Here is a 25,060-nt window from a genome sequence, read left to right on the forward strand (position 1 = left end):
GTTGACATTGTCAAGTGAGATGGATCCAACGTGAAATTATAGCTTCCAAAATGGGAATCGCAGAAGTTAAGACTATAACAGTCCACCTTGTGGGAGTGGCTCTACCTCTCTGAGCCAAGTCCAGGGTTCAAATGGTACCCGCTCCAGATGTGCATCATAACATCGCTGAACATGTTGATTAAAAATATCTGAATCATTCCATAGAGATAGGGAGCACAAATATCCAATACAGTAAGGTACATTTCATCCAGTATCTCATAAACTAGAATATTCCTCTATCCTGACATCCGAACACAGTCTGACAAACTTGCGATACGATAGTGGCAGAGGTGCTGGGAAAGGCACTGTTTACAGAACTGCTTGAGGCTTGGTTCTTGGTAAGTATAGAGCAGTTTCATGTAGAACACAGAACATAACAGCGCAGTACAGGCCCTTCAGCCCTCGATGTTGTGCCGACCCGTCATACCAATCTGATGCCCATCTAACCTACACTATTCCATGTACGTCTATATGTCTAAGATTACTGTGACATACATGAGCTTAAAGTGATATGGCAATGTCACAGCCCTATGGAGAAAATGAACAAGCAGGAACCATTGACATCCAGCACATGACACAAGGATAGAGAGGGATTCTTTCCATTAAATTAATCTTCGTTTCACAATGGAGAGGCACTTTGATCATTTCTTGGCAATGCTGGTCATGACTGAATGCTGGAACATGCATTGTGTCTCCTCACTAAGCAGCATGTTAAAATGACTGGCATAATCCAGTCCCAGTATGTACTTTACAATAATTCGAACACAGCAAGCCAAGTGTCATTGTCTATTCTGGAGGTCAGTGCCACCACAGCCACTGTGAAAGATCACTTCTCTCCTGATGGCAAGAAACCATTTTCCCCGAGAGGGTACACAGCAATTCTGTATTCTGCAAAATAATGCTCTGCTCAAGGAAGTCTCTGCCAAAACAAACTCAATATCTCCTGCTGCAAACTTCATTGTTCCACAAATGACTGAACCTTTCTCTCAGCAATTGAATTACTCCTCAAAAGTCAATTACCTTTCTTTGACTTTGCTCCAATCTTCAGTTTTGATGGCCAGGCTATTTGCGTGTTTGTTTCCTCCATAATCTGTTAAAACACAGGAAAGAGAATGAGAGCCTTATTTAAATGGCTAGAACACACGATCTGTCACAGTCTAATACTGAACCAGCTCAATTCATCAACTGCACGGTGGCTCAGTGGTTAGCACTGCTGCCTCACAGCATCAAGGACCCCGGTTCGATTCCTGCCTCAGGCATCTGTCTGTGTGGAGTTTGCACATTCTCCCAGTGTCTGCGTGGGCTTCCAGCGGGTGCTCCGGTTTCCTCCCACAATGCAAAGATGTGCAGGTTAGGTGAATTAACCAAGTTAAATTGCCCATTGTGTTCAGGAATGTGTAGATTAGGTGCATTAGTCAGTGGTTAAACCTAGTGGGGTAGGATAACGGGTCTGGATGGGCTACTCTTCGGAGGGTCAGTGTGGACTTGTTGGGCCAAAGGGTCTCTTTCCACACTGTAGGGATTCTATTTTCTATAGATTCCCCCCTCGCAGACAAGAATCAGGATGACCTTGCTGGTTATTTGATGATCAGCCAGAATCTCAAACAATGACAAGGAGAGATATTTGGAAATTAGAATGTCTCAAATGCCAACAGCATCTGAGAGGCTGGTGATTTAGGGAGGGAATTTCAAAACTTAGTACAAGTGGAAGAGTTGGGAATGTACGAGAGGTCAGCACACAGGAGCACAGCATTCTCAGAGTTACAGAGCAGAGGAGGGGTGAAGCCATTTGAATAAGAGCATTCGAATGTGTGCGGAATATGGGAGCATGAGTCAATCGCAGCAAGGTTTAGCCAATCACACTGCTGGTTGTAATGGCTCATTTTTGGCACATCCTAAAGCAAAAGTAGATTGTTAAAATTTGAGAAATAATTTGTAATCTCAAGTAAATATTTCGCATTAACAATGTTGCCCACAGAAAGCGATGCTAAAGCTGCAGTCCAAATTCAGAGTTTATGCCTCAGCCAACTTTGGAGAGAGGCAGTGAGAGGTGGAGGTCGCTTCTTAATGCTTCTGGTATTAAAAAGGCATGGGGTCAAACTCCAGCCACAAACTCTCAAGTCCTCGAAACCGCTTGGAAATTGTTCACACACATCAAGAGGGAGGGGGAAAGACAGAGTGAGGGAGAGTGAGGGAAAGAGAGAGAGAGAATGAGGGAGAGAGAGAGAGAGAGAGCGAGGGAGAGAGCGAGGGAGAGAGAGAGCGAGGGAGGAAAAGAGAGGGAGAGAGAGCAAGAAAGAAGGGAGGGAGAGAGGAGAGTGGGTTAGAGAGCTGGAAGTAAGTAGGAGCTGAGAGAGAGTGTCATTGGGCACAGAAAGAGCCCCTTTCGCCCAACTTGTCCTTGCCGACCAAGTTGCTTAAACTAACATAGTCCCATTTGCCTGCACTTGGCCCTTATCCCTCTAAACATTTTTTACCCATGTATCTGTCCAAATATCTCTTAAATTGTATCTGGCTCTACCACTTCCTCTGGCAGCTTGTTCCACACATAAATCACCTTCTGCATGAAAAAGATCCCCCTCAGGTCAGTTTAAAATCTTTCCCTCTCACCTTAAACCTAGGCCTTTTAGTTTTGGACTCCCACACCCTGAGAACAAGAACTTTGCTATTCGCCATATCCATGCCCCTTATGATTTTATGAACCTCTATGAGGTCACCCCTCAGCCTCCTACACTCCAGGGAAAAAGAAGTCTCAGTCTATCCATGCTCTCCTTATAACTCAAATCCTCTAGTTTTGGTAATGTCCTTAAAAGTCCTTGCTGCAGCCTTACCAGTTTAACAACATCCTTCCTATAGCAATACTCCAAATGTGGCCTTACCAATGTCTTATACAGCTCTACTATGATAACTCAACTTTGATACACAATGCTCTAACTTATTAAGGCAAGCACGCCAAACACCTTCTTCACTATCCTGTCTATCTGTGACTCCACTTTCAAGGAATTATGTACACACACCCCTAGGTCTCGATATTCGACAACACTACCCAGGGCCCTGCTATTAACTGTCTAAGTCTTGCCCTGGTTTGTCTTAGCAAAATGCAATACCTCACATTTATCCAAATTAAACTCCAGCTGCCATTACCCAGCCCACATTGATCCAGTTGATCAAGATCCCACTGTACTCTTAGATAACCTTCTTTAATGTCCAATTTACCACCAATTTTGGTGTCATCCACATACTTACTAAGCACGTCTCCTATATTCTCATCCAAATTGTTTATATGAATGACAAAAGGTGGACTCAGCATGATCCTTGCAGCATACCACTAGTCACAGGCCTGAACAACAACTCTCTACTACCATCCTCTGTCACCTACCATCAGGCCAATCTTGTGTCCAATTGGCTAGCTCTCCCTAGATCCCATATGAAACAATCTACTACGTGAAATCTTCTTGAAGGCCTAGCTAAAGTCATGGAGACAATGGCTACCACTCTGCCTTCATCTATCTACTTGGTCACCTCTTCAAAAAACTCTACCAAATTTGTGAGACACGATTTCCCTTGCACAAAGCCATGCTGGCTATCCCTAATCAGTTTTTGCCTTTCCAAATGCATGTAGCTCCTGTCTCTCAGAATCTACATTCACCTCCCCCCAACCCCGGCACCAACTTAGCCACCACTGACATCAGGCTCACTGCTCTGTGGGTCCCTGGCTTTTCCTTTCTTAAATAATTGCACAGACTGTGAAAGAGAGCATGTGTGTGCATGTGTGTGTGAGAGAGTATGAGAGAGAGAGAGAGAGAGAGAGAGTGTGTGTGTGTGTGAGAGAGAGAGAGAGTGCAAGTATATGTGTGAGAGTGAGTATGTCGGTGTGTGAGCGAGCAAGTGAGTGAGTATGAAAGAGAGAGAGACAGAGAGAGTGAGAGCACTCAGACTGTTCAGGAAGTGGATATAATTCCTCCTCCATGTTGAATAACAATTTTGTAGCAGTGCTGAGTGGTCCATGCTCTCATACATTCTAACATCACCACCAGTGAACGAACAGGCTACTTACACAACCAGGTTTGAGGCCTGACTGTTTGGTTGGGTGCCATAATAACCACCACATTCCTCATAATAACACATGATCCTGAGACTACAGAAAGGGCAAAGGAAACTGGAGTGATTACAGTTGCAATACTACACCTCAGAAACTGAGGTTTTGATTGGCCAAAAGCCTGGAAATTGCAAATGAACTTCTGTCAAGAGCATGACAAAATGATGATGAAAAAGGGAGTGGAGTTGAGAAAGGGGTGAAACATAGGTTTGGAGGTTCTGCCATAAAAAGAGATTCATTTATCTTTTGATATTCTGTTCTAACAAGCAACATCCACCTAAAATAATGACCAAAATAAGGAGGAGCAGATTGAGGACTGAGTTGAGGAGGAACTTCTTCCCTCAAAAGGTTGTGAATCCACGGAATTCCCTGGCCAGTGAAACAGGTGAGGCTCCCTCGTTATATCTTTTTAAGGCAAAGGTAAATAGGTTTTTGAACAGTAAATGAATTAAGAGTTATGGCGAGCGGGTGAGTAAGTGGAGCTGAGTCCACTAAACGATTGCTGGACATGCACATGGACAGCAGTGAATTGAGGGGTGCATAGGTTAGGCTATTTTATTTTAGATTAGGAATAATCCTCGGCGCAACATCGTGGGCCGAAGGGCCTGTTGTGTGTCGTACGTTTCTATGTAAGATCATCAGCCATGTTTTACTGAATGGTCTGAGAGGCTAGATGGCCTATTCCTGCTCCTATTTCTTATGTTCTGCCTTTACTCAAATCAGTCGCTGCTCAGCCTAACACCTTCTGGTTTCAATATCCCAGTTAATTGATGAAAGCTCAGCTAATTTCTTGCAATCAGCCATCCATGTGGCAAAGTGTTAACAATCCTATTGAACCCTGTTCTTCCATTACTTGCAAGGTTCCTGCCAAAAGCAATGCCAAGGAGGAGGTTACAGTAACAGAGGGAGTTCCTCAAACAGCCAGCGCCACTATTATGGAATTCTCCCTGTCTGACCACAGGTAATCAGAACAGTCAGCAGAAAGACAGGGGCACAGAGCCCCACCAGGCTAATTACTGAGAGGAAGGAAAATGACTGTGCGTTGTTGGGCCAGGAGGCGAAAGAACAGGCAAAGGGGAAGGGCCGAGAAGGGGTTTGGTTGCAGGAGAGAAAAGGTGGATGGTGAGAATGTGGCGGGAGGGGGGCGCGGGGGCAAGTGACAAAAAGGGAGGGAGACAGAGATAGAAAGAAAGAGCAAAAGGTTAAAGGGGAGGGAGAGGAAGGAGACGAGGAGGAGCAAACAAGATCAGGAAAGAAGAGCAAAAATTGGGGAAATGAAACAAATAGAGTGTGGAGATAGAGGGTGAGAAAATGAAGTAAAGGAGACAGGGAACTGAATTAGTTCAAAACAATTAAATCAATTTGAAGTTGGGGTCATGACCTGTTGGGTCAATTAGGCTCAGGTGGCTTGAAGATGCACATTTGAAACTAAAGTCCTAATCTAAACTTTGGAATAATATGTAACAAATTCATATTGAGTCTTCCCTGTCAGCTGGAGTTGTATTTTATAGAAACTCATTTGACTGTCTCTCAAAGTTCAGAGTCAAAACGTGGGGGGGCAGGAAAAGCACAGCAAATCAGGCAGCATCCGAGGAGCAGGAGGGTCTACGTTTCAAGCATAAGCTCTTCATCTTCCCGATGAAGGGCTTATGCCCGAAACATCAACTCTCCTGCTCCTCGGATGCTGCCTGACCTGCTGTGCTTTTCCAGTGCCATATGTTTTGACTCTGATCTCCAGCATCTGCAGTGCTCACTTTCTCTCCAAGTTCAGTATAAATTATTACACAGTATCCCTGGATATACCTTTAAAACCAGCTAAAGCTACTCAATAGGTGGATTGGCCATGCTAAATAGATTAGATTAGATTACCTACAGTGTGGAAACAGGCCCTTCGGAAACCAGTCCACACCAACCCTCCGAAGAGTAACCCACCCAGACCCATTCCCTTTGACTAATGCACCAAACACGATGGACAATTTTCAGCATGGCCAATTCACCTGACCTGCACATCTTTGGATTGTGGGAGGAAACCGGAGCACCCTAAGGAAACCCACGCAGACACAGGGAGAATATGCAAATTCCACATAGACAGTCACCTGAGGCTGGAATCGAACCTGGGTCCCTGGTGCTGTGAGGCAGAAGCGCTAACCACTGAGCCACCGTGCAGCCCCATAATGTCCAGGGAAATGTAGGTTAGTAATGGGAAATGCAGGGTTACAGGGATTGCGGGTGGAGATGGGTCTGGGCAGAATGCTGTTTGGAAGGTCGGTGTGGACTTGATGGGCTGAATGGCCTGTTGCCGCACTGTACAGATTCTGTGATCTTGTCTACCATGTCCCACTTCCCCATTATAAATTCTCCTGACTCTGCCTGTAATAGACCCACATTTCTTTCAGCCAGAGTTTGTTTTTTTAGCATACCTATAGAAGCTTTCACAGTCCAGTTTTATGTTTTCTTTTTGAGATTACATTAATATTCTATTCTCTCATCAGTTTCTTGGCCCTCTTCTGTGCTTTCTCAAACCTCCCAATCCTCCAATATGCTGCTGTTTCTATCGACTTTTCTTTCAATCTTGGACAATCTTGAACAGTCTTAGTTGGCAAAGCTTGAGTAACATTTATTGAATTTTTTACACCTTTAAAGAAATGTATTCTTGCTGTAAGTCATGTACTGGTTCATTAAAGACTGGCTATTGTCATGTCTTTTAATGCATTTTCCCATTGCACATCAGCTAATCTGTGCCTCAAGTCTTCATAATTTCCCTTATTCGCATTAAACCTGCAGAGACAGAAACAGTTTTCCACCCACTTTCATCTCCCTTAACACCCACCTCTCTCTCATTCTAGAAGGAAAGCAGCCCTCAGTAGAGTTGAGAGAGGGTGGTGGACTACTGGTTATTCAGGTCCTCACCCCTTATGACTCTGGCTGCTCCAAGTGGCTCACTGACCATGACCAAGTCCCTGGACTGGTATCAGAGACTGCCCATAACTAACTGCCAGGAACCCATGAGTGAAGATTGATTAGACTGTGTCCTGCTAACAACTATTGACAAGCTTCCTGGCTTTGTGTCTGCTTTCAACAGCAAGGTAACGCAGAAGCAATAAGAGTCGATTGCTCTGACTGAGCAAACAACGTGACAAAGGCTACAAGCATCCGGGCAGGTTCAGAGTGAGTGCTACGTCAGCGAGTGACAAGCCTGGCCCAGTCCATGAGCTGGGTCTGTATCCCTGAGTGCACAATGTTGTTGCTGCAGCATTACAGAGAGAGTTGAACATGTGGCACCAAAGTGCAAGAGTGTCCTCTCAGGGGACTGGAGGTGTGCCATTGAAGGTTCTTAGCTGCTGGCACACAGCAGATGTCAAAGTCTCTGGTCTTGGGGTGGGGGAGGGGGGAAAGAGTGCATCCTGTGTGGAGATGGAACATGCCCTGAGATAGACGCCCAGGGTCCAACATGGAGCTCATTTAGAGCAAGCTGAATTGGCCAGGTACCTGTCCTGGTTTCCACATTAGGTTTTCTCAACATCCGGTTCGTTTGGTAATACAGGAAGGCGAATATTAACGAGACAAGTCGGACCTTCAATACCACATTTAACAACCACCAATCCCCTTTAACTGGTAACTCATCACTGCCTAGAGAGAAGCTCACCACGCCTCTTGGGAAAAGCAATGAAGATGGAGCAGGATGTGATAGGCCTCACCAGAAATCTTGTCACAACTCCTAACATAGCCCACATCACTCAAACCTTTTACATTATGCTCTTGGCAATTTTAATACTTCAAACCTTATTTCTTCAGAAGAAATAAAGGCTAGTTGGCACGTTTTAATTGTTTGGTTTGAATAAAACTCAGATTGAAGAGTCAAGCACATCCAAATATCTACTGTCGCATCTTTTACACGCGAGGGAATTCAAACATTCTCTTCACATTCCTCTCATAATCCATTCAACAAAAAGAATATGTTAGCTGATAGAAATAAAATAAAACGCCACATTGTAATCATTAGAAGAAGAAAGCGCTTAAGTACAATGTTGGCGAAAGGGGCCTGACTGGAGTTTGCAATCCGTCAGTCTTTGTCAGTGGTTCTTTTGTAATTCCTGCACAGGTACGAGAGACTGGGACATTAATCCTGTGGCTTTACTCTCATCACTACCTCCTTATAAAGGATCCCTAATATATGAACACAATATTACAATTGGTACACATTGCCCAGTACACACACGTGGAATTCTAAATCACATATTTCTCAGTGTTTTTTCTAAATTAATAATAAATGTCATTTATCATCCCAAATCAATTCCGTATTTTTAACAAATTGTTTATGGGATGCAGGTGTTGCTGGTTGGACCAGTATTTATTGCCTGCCGAATTATCCCTGGAGGTAGTGGCTTGCTGCCTTCTTGAAGTCTTTGGGGTTACACAGACACCCACAGTGCTGTTAAGGAACAGTGTTTGAGGACTGAGACCCAGCAACAGTTCTAAGTCAGGATGATGTGGGGCTCAGCAGATGGTGATGCCTCTCCAGATTCTAGAAACTCTATCAATATCCTGAACAGGGGCATCTGGAAAGTTTTAGCAAACAAGCACTGGAAACCAGATGGGTGCAAACCAATGAATATTTCTTGTGTGCACAGAGGCCTCCGTTAGAACTTTATTCCCTCAGGGTCCACGTCCATCTGATCTGACATCACCGATATTAACCCTTTATTCTACAAAAATCAGCTATAAACTGTTAGGATTTGTTATCATCCCAGTCACAAGGCTCATGAAATAAATCACTTCAGCAACTCATGTCTTAGCTCACAAGTAGTGACCAAGTAGTAACTATCTTCATGGAAGGCAGCAGCTTTAATTAGAATGGCTCAAGACCAGGCATGCATTGGAAAGTTTCCTTGCAGTGTGACAATGACGTAGCTTTAATAGGATAGTTCATCCTTGCTTGTTTTGAGTGAGAGTGAGTGAGTGAGAGAGAGAGAGAGAGAGAGAGAGAGCGTGAGAGAGAGAGAGAGCGTGAGAGAGAGAGAGAGCGTGAGAGAGAGAGAGAGAGAGAGAGCGAGCGAGCGAAAGAGACAGAGTGAGAGAGTGAAAGAGAGGTGCCAAGCTGACTCCTGAAGATGACCTGAGTAAATAGCTCAGGACATCTTGGGTTTTTTTTAAAAAATAACCTGAAAGAATGTGGCCAGCTCTGACCGTTCCAGCTTTCTGGGTTTCAGTTTCTTCGGTAACATCTGAAGCTACTGGGGTCTCAACAGAGTTAGAAGCTTCAGTGAATGTCTCCTAGCTGCTACTCTCTCTGAATTTTCCCTTGATGGTTTTTCCATCCCTGGATTGGAGAACAGCCTGCAAGAACCTGTGCCTGAATTTTCCTTATTTGCCAAGGGGTGTGTTGATGGGATGTTACTATTATGGAACAGTTTATTAGCAATAGCTACTGTATCTATTATTCTGTTAAGTTTTCCAATAGTTAAGTTATTCTAAATTCCTCTTTCTTCAGTTGTATTTTAACTACAGTGTTTTGCTTAACATCAAGTAGATTAACCAGCCACACTGCACCTGGAACAAGCACTTTAACATAGGAAAACGTTAGGCTACCTTCTTAAAATATTAAGAGGAGATCTGGTCTGGTCTGGTCTGGTCCAGTCAGGTCCATAACAAAAGAAAGTGACTAAAAGCTTAATGTTACCATTATATTCATATGCAACATCTACAGGGAACAAGATTTGACTAAGTGCTCCAGAATCGGTGATTTTCAATTTTACAGCAATTAATGTCACTGCAATGGTAAACCGGTAGACTTTAGTCTTACTTTCCAAACAGTCCGATTGGTTAGTTGTGATGGATTCCAAGTAAGACACCAAAACTGGAGGTCCAGTGGACAGCGAAGGAGGTTACCTCAGAGTACAATGGGATCTTGATCAGATGGGCCAATGGGCTGAGAAGTGGCAGATGGAGTTTAATTTAGATAAATGCGAGGTGCTGCATTTTGGAAAACCAACTCAGGGAAGGGCTTATACACTTAATGTAAGGTCCTGGGAATGTTGGTGACCAAATAGATCTTGCAGTGCACATTCATAGCTCCTTGAAAGTAGAGTTGCAGGTAGACAGGACAGTGAAATATACATTTGGTATGCTTTCCTTTATTGGATAGAGTACTGAGTACAGGAGTTGGGAGGTCATGTTGTGGCTGTACAGGACATTGGTTCTGCCACTTTTGGGATATTGTGTGCAATTCTGGTTTCCTTCCTATCAGAAAGATGTTGTGAAACTTGAAAGGGTTCAGAACAGATTTACAAGGATGTTGCCAGGGTTGGAGGAGTTGAGATCTAGGGGAGGTTGAATAGGCTGGGGCTGTTTTTCCTGGAGCGTCAGAAGCTATGGGCTAGATAAACCTATAGAGGTTTATAAAATCATGAGGGGCATGGACAGGGTACATAGACAATGGTCTTTTCCCTGGGGTGGAGGAGTCCAAAACTAGAGAGCATAGGTTTATGGTGAGAGGGGAAAATTTTAAAAGGGTCCTAAGGGGCAACTTTTTCACACAGAGGTTGTTGTGTGTATGAAATGGGCTGCCAGAGGAAGTGGTGGAGACTGATACAATTAGAACATTTAAAAGGCATCTGGGTGGGTATATGGATAGGGAGGGTTTAGAGGGATATGGGCCAGGTGATGGAAAACGGGACTAGATTAGGTCTGGATATCTGGTTGGACTGAAGGGTCTGTTTCTATGCTGTACATGTCTATGACTCTAATGATTAATATTTACTGCCTTCAGTATTTTGAAAACTGCAGAGGACAAGTATTAAGGTTTGAAGTACTATCTGCACAAGACACTGATGGCGGCATCCATTTTCCACTTTTTCTGGTCTTTTAGGGGCGATATGGTGGCTCAGTGGTTAGCACTGCTGCCTCACAGCACCAGGGACCCGGGTTCAATCCCAGCCTTGGGCGATTGTCTGTGTGGAATTTGTACATTCTCCCCGTGTCTGCGTGGGTTTCCTCCAGGTGCTCCGGTTTCCCTCCCACAGTCCAAAGATGTGCAGGTCAGGGTGAACTGACCTTGGTAAATTGCCCGTAGTGTTAGATGCATTAGTCAGAGTGAAATGGGTTTGGGTGGGTTACCCTTCGGCAGGTCGGAGTGGACTTGTTGGGCCAAAGGGCCTATTTACACACTGTAGGGAATCTAATCCACACCACCACCAATTTTTTAAATCTTCAGACATTTTAATTATCAAACAAAATTAGATGCTGAGGAATATAAAAAAGGAAGAAGTCGCCAAAAATCTGGACCGAGAGATAGAAAAATCTGTTTGTTACTAGATATGGATCGTAAACCAGCATCTAACCTGTCCATTTGGGAATGATACAGATCGTTTGATGAACTTTTTGGCGGATTTGAACTTTGTTTTGAAGTGAAACTTTTACTGATATTTAAATATTACTTTACATGACTCCCATGCTGACCTCAGTTTCGAGTTTCCAGTTTACCATCTCCCTCTCGTGAAGGGAGTGCCAAGCGCGAGCATCATCAGCAGCAGCCTCTTTGGTTGGTGACACAAGTTGCGGCTCACTGAACTTAACAGCAGCAGCACGATCTGTGAATCCAATCATTTAACCAAGAACTTGGCCTCCTTCACATTCTACACCACTTGCCTAAAAAAATAAACCCCCACCAAATTAAAATAATACACAACAATCTGAAATGGACAATGCTAGATTCCTAACGTTCTCCTCCATCAAGCAGAAGATACAAAAGTTTGAAAAAACACACACACAGCACCCACCTCCCCCACCCTCCGAAAGGTTCAACAACAGCCTCTTCCCTGCCGTTATTAGACAGCTGAATGGACTCTCTAACTTGAGATGATGTTGATCTTGCTTTGTGCATCTCCTATGTAGTTGTAATCTTGTGTGCTTTGCTTTAGGTACTTTATGATCTGTACGCCTTTGTTTGCTATGATCTGCCTGTACTGCTCGCAAAACTAAGCTTTTCACTGTACTTAGGCACATGTGGCTGCAATAAATCAATTCAAACTTAGCAACTGTAACATGTTTATTACCATCACTGTTATTGCTATTAGACGACTAAACAGGCTTTGATGACCGAGCTTTTCTGTGTGGCCTTGTGTCAAATTTTGTTCAATGAAATGATCCTGTGGAGTATTTCACCTCTAACTCTTGGAAGTTGACTGTAGACAGCATTAAGTAATATAACCTCAACTGAGTTACCCTCTTTATCAAATGGGCACTTTTGTGACATTTCACTAGCAGTTGTTGACATTTCACTAGCAGAACAGCGAAGGTGTACAAACTCTCGTAGCTGGGAGTGCGCCTAAGTCTAAGCAGCTGATGGCATTCAGTTCCTGAACAGCTTACATCTAAATCAAATGCTCTGTACAATCCAATTCTGAAAGCTTTGTTGGCCTAAGATTATTAATGGCAAATCCATACAAGCAGCACCATTTGCATAGGGCATGAAAATCCCCTGTGCAAATCTTTGCTGTGTCTGCTTGCTTTTTAACTTGGAATGCAGCAGAGCTAGTTTGCACTAACTTGTTGACTAATGGAAGCATGCAGTAATGCTGACACTTTCAGTGAATGCAATGAGAAATACACACCGTGTTTCCAAATTAATAATACTTCAAAATAGATTCAATAGATCTTCCTAGACAAAACACCTACTCTAACAAATGTTATAAACCATACAACCACACAATTAATAATGACTTAACACAGTCTTGTACCAATTGCCTGCAATGTGAGTAAACATTGCAATTCGTAATAACATTTTTTTTATATTAAGTGCATCCCATTAAGCTCAAAAAATCAGCAAGTACCACTGTTGCATTTTTATAGGACCGTACCAAACACCAGATTGTACTATTTTCATTTTGCAATGCATGATCATATATTGAAATCATTTTGTTGGAAGATGAGGACTTGGCCAGTGAATGTTTGTATTTAAACAATGCATGACAAGTGAGGTTATCCAATATTCAATTACTTTCAGCCTTCAACTCTGAATATGACGACAAACAGATAAATATTTTTTCAGCTGGAGTTAATGAAGCACACATTCAGACATACATGGCAACATACACACGCTGATATACACATCTGGATTCTTTCTTAACTCAGCTTTATGCATCAAAATTAATCTGACATCTAATACACACATTAGCAGCATTAATATCAAATTGGACACACTATGCTATCATTCAAAGTAAATAATTTAGATTCACTCCAGCACTCGCCTGCTTCTTGAGTATTAATTCCATATAAATCAACTGCCCTTCCTTGCAGTTTTAATTTCTAGGAAGTTGAGCTACATTGCTCAATGTAGCTTATACTATTTGGTAATTTCACAAGATTATACAAGTACCCTGCCATCATAACTTTATACATTATCAATCAACTCACCCTTAAGAGTCAAATTTAATCTGCCAACATAATGATGTGATCAATTCACATTGGCTTCAATTCTTTATCTGGAGCAGATCTTTCATTTCAGCTCTGGTGCTGTTAAGGAATGGGGTGTCATCCATCTTTGAAGGCACTGCAGACCAGCAGTAACCTGGACCAATCCAAGGAGGGCAATAATTATAAATAGTTTCCAATTGCACACTGATTTCAGAGATGATGTGGAGGTGTCAGGATTGGACTGGAGTTGTCAAAGTCAGAAGTCACATAGCACCAGGTTATAGTCCAACAGGTTTATTTGAAATCACAAGCTTTCAAAGCGCTGCACCTTCATCACAAGAAGTGATTTCACCGGATGAAGGAGCAGCGCTCCAAAAGCCTGTGATTTCAAATAGACCTGTTGGACTATAACCTGGTGCTGTGTGACTTCTGACTCTGTCCACTCCAGTCCAATCCTGGCACCTCCACATCATCTCTGTAATCAGTGTGCCATTGGAAACTATTTATAACTATTGCCCTCCTTGGACCGTTCCAATTTACTGCAATATAACCTGTTGTGTGACTTCTGAACAAAACTAAATTACAAATCTCTCTCCCTAAGAATCCACTGCTCCCTGTATGCAGTTGCCATAAGAGATGTCAGTCTTTTGCTGTGCCTAAGACTTCTGTATTGTACTGAGGGAGTGCAGCACTGTTGCTGTCTTTCCAATGAGACATTAATTTCAGACACCTTCCCAGGTGCATGCAAGAGACCGTCATGACATTTGTCAAAGACATTCAGGATGTTCCCAGCTGTGTGCAAGCTGACCGATGTGCCTCACAACAATGATTATATTTTACAAGCATTTCATTCACTGTGAAGTACATTGGTAGATCCTGAAGTCCTCCAAGGCATTATATAAACACAAATTCCAAAAGATGCCATCTGACAATGGAGTGACAATGATTGTTCAGCTACAATGTGGATCAGACACTTCCCACAGCATTTCCAAACAATAAATATTGATCTATATCATTTATAAATTTAAATATTACATTATTTATTGCACTATGACACATCACACAGTGGTCTCAAATCTACCATCAGCCGTGTTATACGGTACACGGACCTCAGAGCGAAGAGCAGGATTGATGGACCACAGTCTCTACTCCACATACGGCACAGTGGCTCAGTGATTAGCACTGCTGCCTCACAGCGCCAGGGACCCAGGTTTGAATCCACGCTCGGGTGACTACCTGTGTGGTGTTTACACATTCTCCCTGTGCCTGCATGGTTTCCTCCAGTTTTGTCCCACAGTCCAAAGATGTGTAGGTTAGGTGGTTTAGTCATGGGAAATGCAGGGTTACAGGATGTGGTAGAGGCTTGGGTCTGGGTGAGATGCTCTTTGGAGTCTCTGCACCGAATGGCCTGCTTCCACACTGCAGGGATTCTGTCAAAACACCTCTTTATTATGCAATGACAAGTTCAGTGCTTTCTCATCCAAGATCTCTGTACTGTAATGCATTTTGTAAACTGGTACAAGAATAACTTATTTTTTACTTGAAATCACCCACAGACTGCTTCTAACCTGTGGTCATTATCCCTTCCAGGAGATTACTGTGCTCAGTGTATGTGGAAATAAAGTTATAATTGGGAATTTAAGTCAACCAAACACCCAGGAAATTAAAGTCTGGTTGAAGATTTGTAGCTCGGGTGTCCGTTGTTGTGGTTCTGTTCGCCGAGCTGGAAGTTTTTGCTGCAAACGTTTCGTTCCCTGGCTAGGGAACATCATCAGTGCTATTGGAGCCTCCTGTGAAGCGCTGCTTTGATGTTTCTTCCGGTATTTATAGTGGTTTGTTCTTGCCGCTTCCGGGTGTCAGTTTCAGCTGTAGTAGTTTGTATGTGGGGTCCAGGTCGATGTGTCTGTTGATGAATGTTCTTGCCGCTTCCGGGTGTCAGTTTCAGCTGTAGTGGTTTGTATATGGGGTCCAGGTCTATGTGTCTGTTAATGGAGTTTGTGGATGAATGCCATGCCTCTAGGAATTCCCTGGCTGTTCTCTGTCTGGCTTGTCCTATGATGGTAGTGTTTTCCCAGTCAAATTCATGTTCCTGGTTGTCTGAGTGTATGGCTACTAGGGATAGCTGGTCGTGTCGTTTTGTGGCTAGCTGATGTTCATGGATGCGGATTGTTAGCTGTCTTCCTGTTTGTCCTATATAGTGTTTTGTGCAATCCTTGCATGGTATTTTGTAAACTACGTTAGTTTGGCTCGTGCTGGCTATTGGGTCCTTTATTCCAGTGAGTTGTTGTCTGAGTGTGGAAGTTGGCTTGTGTGCTGTTATGAGTCCTAAGGGTCGCAGTAGTCTGGCTGTCAGTTCTGAGACGCTCCTGACGTATGGTAGTGTGGCTAGTCCTTTTGGTTGTGGCATGTCCTCGTTCCGTGGTCTATCTCTTAGGCATCTGGTGATGAAGTTGCGTGGGTATCCGTTTTTGGCGAATACCTTGTATAGGTGTTCCTCTTCCTCTTTTCGCAGTTCTGGTGTACTGCAGTGTGTTGTGGCTCTTTTGAATAGTGTCCTGATGCAGCTTCGTTTGTGTGTGTTGGGGTGGTTACTTTCATAGTTTAGGACTTGGTCTGTGTGTGTTGGTTTCCTGTGTACCCTTGTGGTGAATTCTCCGTTGGGTGTTCTCTCTACTAACACGTCTAGGAATGGGAGTTGGCTATCCTTTTCCTCTTCTCTCGTGAATCGTATTCCTGTGAGTGTGGCGTTGATGATGAACACACCGAATCATCAACGCCACACTCACAGGAATACGATTCACGAGAGAAGAGGAAAAGGATAGCCAACTCCCATTCCTAGACGTGTTAGTAGAGAGAACACCCAACAGAGAATTCACCACAAGGGTACACAGGAAACCAACACACACAGACCAAGTCCTAAACTATGAAAGTAACCACCCCAACACACACAAACGAAGCTGCATCAGGACACTATTCAAAAGAGCCACAACACACTGCAGTACACCAGAACTGCGAAAAGAGGAAGAGGAACACCTATACAAGGTATTCGCCAAAAACGGATATCCACGCAACTTCATCACCAGATGCCTAAGAGATAGACCACGGAACGAGGACATGCCACAACCAAAAGGACTAGCCACACTACCATACGTCAGGAGCGTCTCAGAACTGACAGCCTGACTACTGCGACCCTTAGGACTCATAACAGCACACAAGTCAACTTCCACACTCAGACAACAACTCACTAGAATAAAGGACCCAATAGCCAGCACGAGCCAAACTAACGTAGTTTACAAAATACCATGCAAGGACTGCACAAAACACTATATAGGACAAACAGGAAGACAGCTAACAATCCGCATCCATGAACATCAGCTAGCCACAAAACGACACGACCAGCTATCCCTAGTAGCCATACACTCAGACAACCAGGAACATGAATTTGACTGGGAAAACACTACCATCATAGGACAAGCCAGACAGAGAACAGCCAGGGAATTCCTAGAGGCATGGCATTCATCCACAAACTCCATTAACAGACACATAGACCTGGACCCCATATACAAACCACTACAGCTGAAACTGACACCCGGAAGCGGCAAGAACATTCATCAACAGACACATCGACCTGGACCCCACATACAAACTACTACAGCTGAAACTGACACCTGGAAGCGGCAAGAACAAACCACTATAAATACCAGAAGAAACATCAAAGCAGCGCTTCACAGGAGGCTCCAATAGCACTGATGATGTTCCCTAGCCAGGGAACGAAACGTTTGCAGCAAAAACTTCCAGCTCGGCGAACAGAACCACAACCCAGGAAATTAGCAAGTGGTTCAGAGTCCAAGCTAACAAACATAATGTAGGTGATTTCGCAACCAATGGATCAGGGAAAGAGAGATTATATCATCACATGGTAGGCAATAAACACTGGGGAGGAGCTAAAACTTTGGAAACAAGCTAATATGGTGATGTTTCCAAAATGATGGCCAGCACTGTCTGGGAAATTGTGGATCCGATAGATTTACAACAATATATTGCAAAAAAAATGGATTTCCATTTCCAAAAAAAATGGATTTCACACACGGAATACTTACATAGAAAAGGACCAAAGTGCATTCATAAAATCTTTTTCTACCCTGGCAGTCACGTCACAGAGTCATAGAGATGTACAGCACGGAAACAGACCCTTCGGTCCAAACCGTCCAGATATCCCAACTCAATCTAGTCCCACCTGGCAGCACCCAGCCCATATCCCTCCAAACCCTTCCTAGTCATATATCCATCCAAATACCTCTTAAATGTTGCAATTGTACCAGCCTCCACCACTCCCTCTGGCAGCTCATTCCATACACGTACCACCCTCTGTGTGAAAAAAGTTGCCCCATACGTCTCTTTAATATCTTTCCCCTCTCACCCTAAACCTATGCCCTCTCGTTCTGGACTTCCCAACCCAGGGAAAAGACTTTGTCTATTTATCCTATCCATGCCCCTCATAATTTTGTAAACATCTATAAGGTCACCCCTCAGCCTCTGACGCTCCAGGGAAAACAGCCCCAGCCTGTTCAGCCACTCCCTGTAACTCAAATCCTCCAACCCTGGCAACATCCTTGTAAATCTTTTCTGAAGCCTTTCAAGTTTCACAACATATTTCCGATAGGAAGGAGATTAGAATTGCATGCAATATTCCAATAGTGGCCTAACCAATGTCCTGTACAGCTGCAACATGACCTCCCAACTCCTGTACTCAATACTCTGACCAACAAATGAAAGCATATCAACTTGATGGAATATAAATGGAATTCTCAAGGAATCTGACATAGTCCTCCTAGAATAGCTGTAATTTATGCTTAAAGCATTGAATAAAGCCTGATGATATATATAATATCTAAATCTTATATGAAAGGTTGACTAAAGGATTGAAGGCAGCCCATTGTAATGAAAAGGAGTTATATTGAGCTGTGGAAAGGGATAGCCCTAATATCATTGTTGAGACTGTGCCTGAATTGAACTTAATTTAACATTATGATTTCAGAAGCTCAACATAAACTGGTCACATAGACACGAGGAGATGAGCTACTACAAGATGGGTGGCAAACAGGGAGAGGTTTAGTTCTTTTTTGAAGAAAACTATCAGAAATAATGAGTGCTTTCCCTGTGAAGGAGATGAAAGACAGAAATAGATAACAACTAATATACTTCCCCTTCATGGATAGAAGGGAACTGAATTAGAGGTGAAGTAGACAGCCTGACATAAATAACCTTTTCCCCATGATTATTTAGAAATATAGAAAATAGAAGCAGGAGTAGGCCATTTGGCCCCTTGAGCTTGCTCCAACATTTAAAACAATCGTGGCTGATCATCCAAATCAACAGCCTGTTCCCCTCCATATCCTCTAGGAATTCTTTGGCTGTTCTCTGTCTGGCTTGTCCTATAATAGTAGTGTTGTCCCAGTCGAATTCATGTTGCTTGTCATCTGCGTGTGTGGCTACTAAGGATAGCTGGTCATGTCGTTTCGTGGCTAGTTGGTGTTCATGGATGCGGATTGTTAGCTGTCTTCCTGTTTGTCCTGTGTAGTGTTTTGTGCAGTCCTTGCATGGGATTTTGTACACTAGGGAATTCCTAAAGGCATGGCACTCATCACTGATTCAATCAATAAGCACATTGACCTGGACCCAATATACCGGCCACTGCAGCGGACAGCTGGGACTGACAACCGGAAGCGGCAGGTACAAATCACTATAAATGCCGGAGGAAACAACACAGAGGCGCTTCACAGGAGGCTCCCAAGCAATGAAGATGTCACCTAGACAGGGGACGAAACATCTGTAACACAAATTCCCAGCTCGGTGAACAGAACCACAACAACGAGCACCCGAGCTACAAATCTTCTCCCAAACTTTGAGTTTGTGGAATCTTGGAAAATGACCATTAATGGATCCACGGTTTCTATGTCCGTTTCATTACATACTCTGCATGTATATTATTGGGCCCTGGGGATTTATTGGCCTTTAATTCCATTAAATTTCCTTCACAATATTTCTCTACGATATTGATTTCCTTCAGTTCCAACACTGTCACTAGTTTTCTGGTATGTGTTTGTGTCCTGCTTTATGAATGCAGAACCAAAATACATATTTAGTCGGTCAGCCTTATCTTTATTCCCCGTTCTGAATGATGCCACGTCTGACTGTAAGGGTAAGGCAGTGGTCTCCAACAATCTTTTTCTCTTTGTGCATTGATATTTGAATTATGCTCAGCATATTTAAATTTTTAAGCCATAAATATGCCATGGATCATACCGCAAGATTTTCAACATCGTCTTTTGCTTGTTTACTCCAAACAGAAACGAAAGCAGCATCAGGGTATGGAAACAGCGACTTTGGCTGCCAATTCATGGACCTGGCATAACAGCAAGAAGTGGACTGGAATTCATATCCTCCACATGCAATATTCTCATTTGGAAAGTCGACGAAAGAGGAAATCCAACTGCTCAGCCCAGAGGAGCTGAAGCTGCCAAGAAGCTGTTAAGTAATAACTGATCCCTTCTGGCCCGATCAAGGTTCTGCTATTTGGAAGTAATAAATTGGCATCTTGCTGTGCGTATTTGGTTTTGCATATTGTCTCACCTGTGAAAAAGTGTATCTGCAGCCTGCACATGCCCCTCACTATGGCCCCACGGGGGCCTAATTTTGTACTGCGTTATGACTGGACTCCTCAAAGGCTGGAGGTTCATAGAATCCCTACAATGTGGAAGCAGGTCATTCAGCCCATTGAGTCCCAAGGGGTGGCACAGTGGCTGAGTGGTCAGCACTGTTGCCTCACAGCACCAGGGACCCAGGTTCGATTCCAGCCTCGGGTGACTGTCTGTGTGGAGTCTGCACGTTCTCCCCGTGTCTGCGTGGGTTTCCTCCGACAGTTCAAAGATGTGCAGGTTAGGTAAATTGGCCATGCCAAATTGCCCACAGCGCTCAGGGATGTGTAGGTGATGTGCATTAGCCAGGAGTAAATGTAAAGTAATAGGATAGGAGAATGGGTTTGGGTAGGATACTCTTCGTTGGGTCGTTGGGCTTGTTGAGCTGAAGGACCTGTTTCCACACTAGGGATTCTATGTATCCACACCACCCTGCTGTAGGGCATCCCACCCAGACCCATTGCCGCTATCCTATCTCCATAACCCTGTATTGTCCATGGCTAATCCATCTAGCCCATACATCCCTGAACACTATGGCCATTTTAGCATGGTCAATTACCTAACCTGCACACAGAGTCATACAGCAGAGAAACAAATCCTTCAGTCCAACCAGTCCATACTGACCATAATCCCAAACTAAACTAGTCTCACCAGCCTACGCTTGGCCCATATCCCTCTAAACATTTCCTTTCATGTACTTACCCAAATGTCTTTGAAACGTGGTAACTGTACCCGCATCCACCACTTCCTCGAAGTTCATTCAACCCATGAACCACTTTTGCCCTTCATGTCTATTTTAAATCTTACTCCTTTCACCATAAAAATTTGCCTCCGTCTTGAAATCCCTACCCAGGGCAAGACATCGGCTATTCATGTGTAGGTCACCTTTGGGCTGTGGGAGGAAGCCAGAGGAAACCCACACAGAGAATGTGCAAACTCCACACAGACAGTCATCTGAGACTGGGATCGAACCTGGGTCCTTCCACACCTCTTCCTTTGTGTCCCCTCAGACACTCACTCTCAAAAGACTCGATCAAACTCTTCAAATCATCTTAGTCCTCAGTTTTGTTTGAATAGAATGGCAGGAGAAGGTGCTCTGATCTCCGTATGTCCTATTTCTCATGTTCTTGAGAATGCCACTCTGTCCAAATTTGTTATCCGCCATCTTGGGCGATGAGAGAAACTGCAACAGCATTAAAGACACCACTGAGGAGGCAGCTCACTCTAATCAGTGTCTCTCTGTCGAATCTGGGTTCACAAACACAAATTCTGTGGTTCTGGCTAATGAGGAGCTGTAACAGACTCTGGAATCTCCATTCTGTGGGCAAATGGGGGTGGGGTGGGGTGGGGAAGCAACCTGTCAGAGTCAGACCCAACTTAGTCTTCACTGTAAATGAAGAGAGAGTGGTTCAAAGTTCATCGGAGCATGAAATTGTCTTGGAAAGCAGTGTTCACCTTTATCAACTCAGTAGGTTGTTGGATGGGACAGTGTCAGTTCACGTTGGGGGAAAAAGCATGAACAATTTTTTTTAAAAAGGCAGCATGATTGTGAAGCAGTGTTGTCCCATCATAGTCTCTGCTTTGAATAGTTATCACGGGAAAATTCATAGTTCACTCAGGATCGCTGAGCAATCAGGCTAATTAAACTGCAAACAAGAACAAGTTACCATCAGGGGAGAAGTGGACACTTGACAATATGAACTCCCCAAAGTTCCCATCATTCCCTTCGTCACTGCTTCTTCTCCCAACAATTAGCCTTGTTGAGAATTTTCAAGAACTCGACTTTTTTAAAAATAATAAACAGAACATTTGGCGACTAAAGCTAAGAATTAGGGATATGACGCATCCATTGGAGTCTGGAATATCAGTAATGTGTGTTAATCGCCCAGTACTGGCATCATTCAATGTTGGTGTACACATCACAGCAATCAGCTGAAATGCGAGATTCAGTGTTTCCCAGTTCAGCAACGCTGCCTGCCACAAGTAACACTCTTTTTTCTGAAATACAGACCTCTCCATCACTGGTGACAATACATCCACCAAGTGCATCACTGATTGGGTGCCAAATCCAGGAACAGACCAAACATTTTATGTTGATATAGACCCATTTGCAGCTTCATAAAAGCCCCAGACGACTTGCATTTATTTAGCTCCTTTAACATACTAAAACACCGAAAGATGTATCACAGGGAAGCTACCCAACATTTAAAAGGCATCTAAGTGTGTACATGAAAAGGAAGGATTCAGAGGGATATGGGCAAAATGCTGGTAAATGGGACTAGATTAATTTAAGATATCTAGATTAGAGTGGTGCTAAAAAAGCACAGTAGGTCAGGCAGCATCCAAGGAGCAGGAGAATCAATGTTTCAGGCAAAAATCCTTCATCAGGAATGAGGTGGAAATATAAATGGGAGGGAGGTGGGGCTGGGGAGAAGGTAGCCAAGAGTACAATAGGTGGATGGGAGTGGGGATGGAGGTGATAGGCCAGAGAGGAGGGTGGAATGGATATGTGGGAAGGGAGATTGGCAGGTAGGACAGGTCATGGGGATGGTGCTGAGCTTTTTTTTTTAGATTAGATTAGATTAGATTAGATTAGATTTACAGTGTGGAAACAGGCCCTTCGGCCCAACAAGTCCACACCGACCCGCCGAAGCGCAACCCACCCATACCCCTACATTTACCCCTTACCTAACACTACGGGCAATTTAGCATGGCCAATTCACCTGACCCGCACATCTTTGGACTGTGGGAGGAAACCGGAGCTCCCGGAGGAAACCCACGCAGACACGGGGAGAACGTGCAAACTCCACACAGTCAGTCGCCTGAGGCGGGAATTGAACCCAGGTCCCTGGCGCTGTGAGGCAGCAGTGCTAACCACTGTGCCACCGTGCTGCCCGTACTGCCCGTGCTGCCCGAGCTGGCAGGTTGGAACTGGGGTAAGGTAGGCGGAGAGGAAATGAGGAAACTGGTGAAGTCCACATTGATGCCCTGGGGTTGAAATGTTCCGAGGCAGAAGATAAGGCGTTCTCATTCCTGATGATGGACTTTTGCCCGAAACATCAATTTTCCTGCTCCTCGGATGCTGCCTGACCTGCTGTGCTTTTCCAGCTCCACACTAATCTAGGCGCTGATCTCCAGCATCTGGAGTCCTCACTTTCGCCTAATTTAGGATATCTGATTGGCATGGACAAGTTGGACCGAAGGGTCTGATGCGTTGCTCTATAACTCTATGACTCCCTGTAACACAAGAAAATACCTGAAGATGTATACCGAGAGTGCGGTGCTGGAAAAGCACAGCAGGTCAGGCAGTATCCGAGGAGCAGGAGAATTGATGTTTCGGGCATTAGTCCTTCATCATTCATTCCTGATGAAGGACTTATGCCCGAAATGTTGGTTCTCCTGCTCCTCAGATGCTGCCTGGCCTGCTGTGCTTTTCCAGCACCACACACTCAACTCTGATCTCTAGCATCTGCAGTCTTCACTTTCACCCAAAAGTGTATGACAGGGAAGCTCCCAAACAGGGGATATTAGAAAAAGTAAAGGAGTGTTTTAAAGGAGGAGAGAGATAGATAAAGGGAACAGCTTAAGCCTCAGTGGAGTGGCACAGTGACTCAGTGGTTTGCACTGCTGCCTCACATGCACCAGGGCCACAGGTTCGATTCCTGCCTCGGGTGACTGTCTGTGTGGAGTTTGTGCATTCTCCCTGTGTTTGCGTGGGTTTCCTCTGGGTGCTCCAGTTTCCTCCCACAATCCCATAGTGTTAGTTGCATTAGTCAGGTATAAGTATGGGGTAGGGGAATGGGTCTGGGTGGGTTGCTCTTTGGAGGGTCATGTGGACTTGTTGGGCCAGAAGGCCTGTTCCTATACTGTAGGCAATCTAATCTAATCAAGCCTAAGGCAAGCAACCTCTGGCTTCTCGGAAACACCAATGGGCGTACGTTAACCTAAAATGTATGGTCACTTCCTGGGTTCGGTACCCAGCCCACCAAATAACCTGGTGGATATACAGTCACCAGCATTGATAAAGCATCCAAAAGGTGGAATGATTAAATGCTCAGAGGTCAGAACTGGAGCAGAGCAGAGAATCTGGAAGATACATTTAGTCTGTCTTTCTGACAGTGTTGTTTGAGACACAGGTATTGGCCAGAGCACCGATGCAGTGTTGGAGCGCTGTTGCTACATGGTGCTAAAGAGCCACTAATAAAATGACACAAACTCCGTGGAATAATGAGGCTTCCAGCAGCCTCGATGGTTCTTTACCAGCATCCCCTCCCAACCCACTGCCCCACCCTTCCTCCCACCAATTGAAAAGGGCTCGGTGAAGGTGCCAGGATTACGAGCCTCCAGAGATTCAAACACACAAATGAAAAAGAGTTAGAGCTTCCTCCAACTAAATCTCTCACCCATATCATAATCACCTGGTGTCTCACTTTCCCCGAGTCCCACTTCGAATGATGTCATAAAAAAGTATTTACATTCCCACCTTGGGGTTGCTTTTGTTGCAAAATAAAAAAAAAGCTGCAAAATAATCAGAAAAATACCGAACATTTTAAGTCTAAGTGGCTATTTTATTCCAATCTGAGTAGAGAGAGGCTCAAGTTACAGAGTAAATTACAGACTTCATTTCCAAAAATGGTGTGAAAAGAATATTTAGACGATGGCAAAACAAAGACCCTTTTAAACCTGGCAGGGAGGTAAAGGTTTGGTCATGCGTCAAGTAATTTGATGGGAAGACATGGAAATTCCTGCATCTCACCTTTCCCATCCTTTTCATCTTCCAGCTGAGGATACAGAACATCAGTTTCATCTG

The 25,060-nt window shown here is 44.0% G+C and overlaps 1 protein-coding gene across 1 annotated transcript in view; it reads right to left on the reverse strand.

Moving 5' to 3' along the window:
• Nucleotides 1-25,060, reverse strand: part of LOC132826207 (protein bicaudal C homolog 1-like) — a 270,766-nt gene that overhangs the window by 127,969 nt on the left and 117,737 nt on the right. Inside the window, exon 3 of the mRNA XM_060841867.1 lies at nt 1,060-1,129. Coding sequence (XP_060697850.1) covers nt 1,060-1,129 — 70 coding nt within the window. The remainder of the gene's footprint in view (nt 1-1,059; nt 1,130-25,060) is intronic.

The sequence above is a fragment of the Hemiscyllium ocellatum genome, chromosome 22, assembly GCF_020745735.1.
Source record: "Hemiscyllium ocellatum isolate sHemOce1 chromosome 22, sHemOce1.pat.X.cur, whole genome shotgun sequence".
Classification (NCBI taxonomy): domain Eukaryota; kingdom Metazoa; phylum Chordata; class Chondrichthyes; order Orectolobiformes; family Hemiscylliidae; genus Hemiscyllium; species Hemiscyllium ocellatum.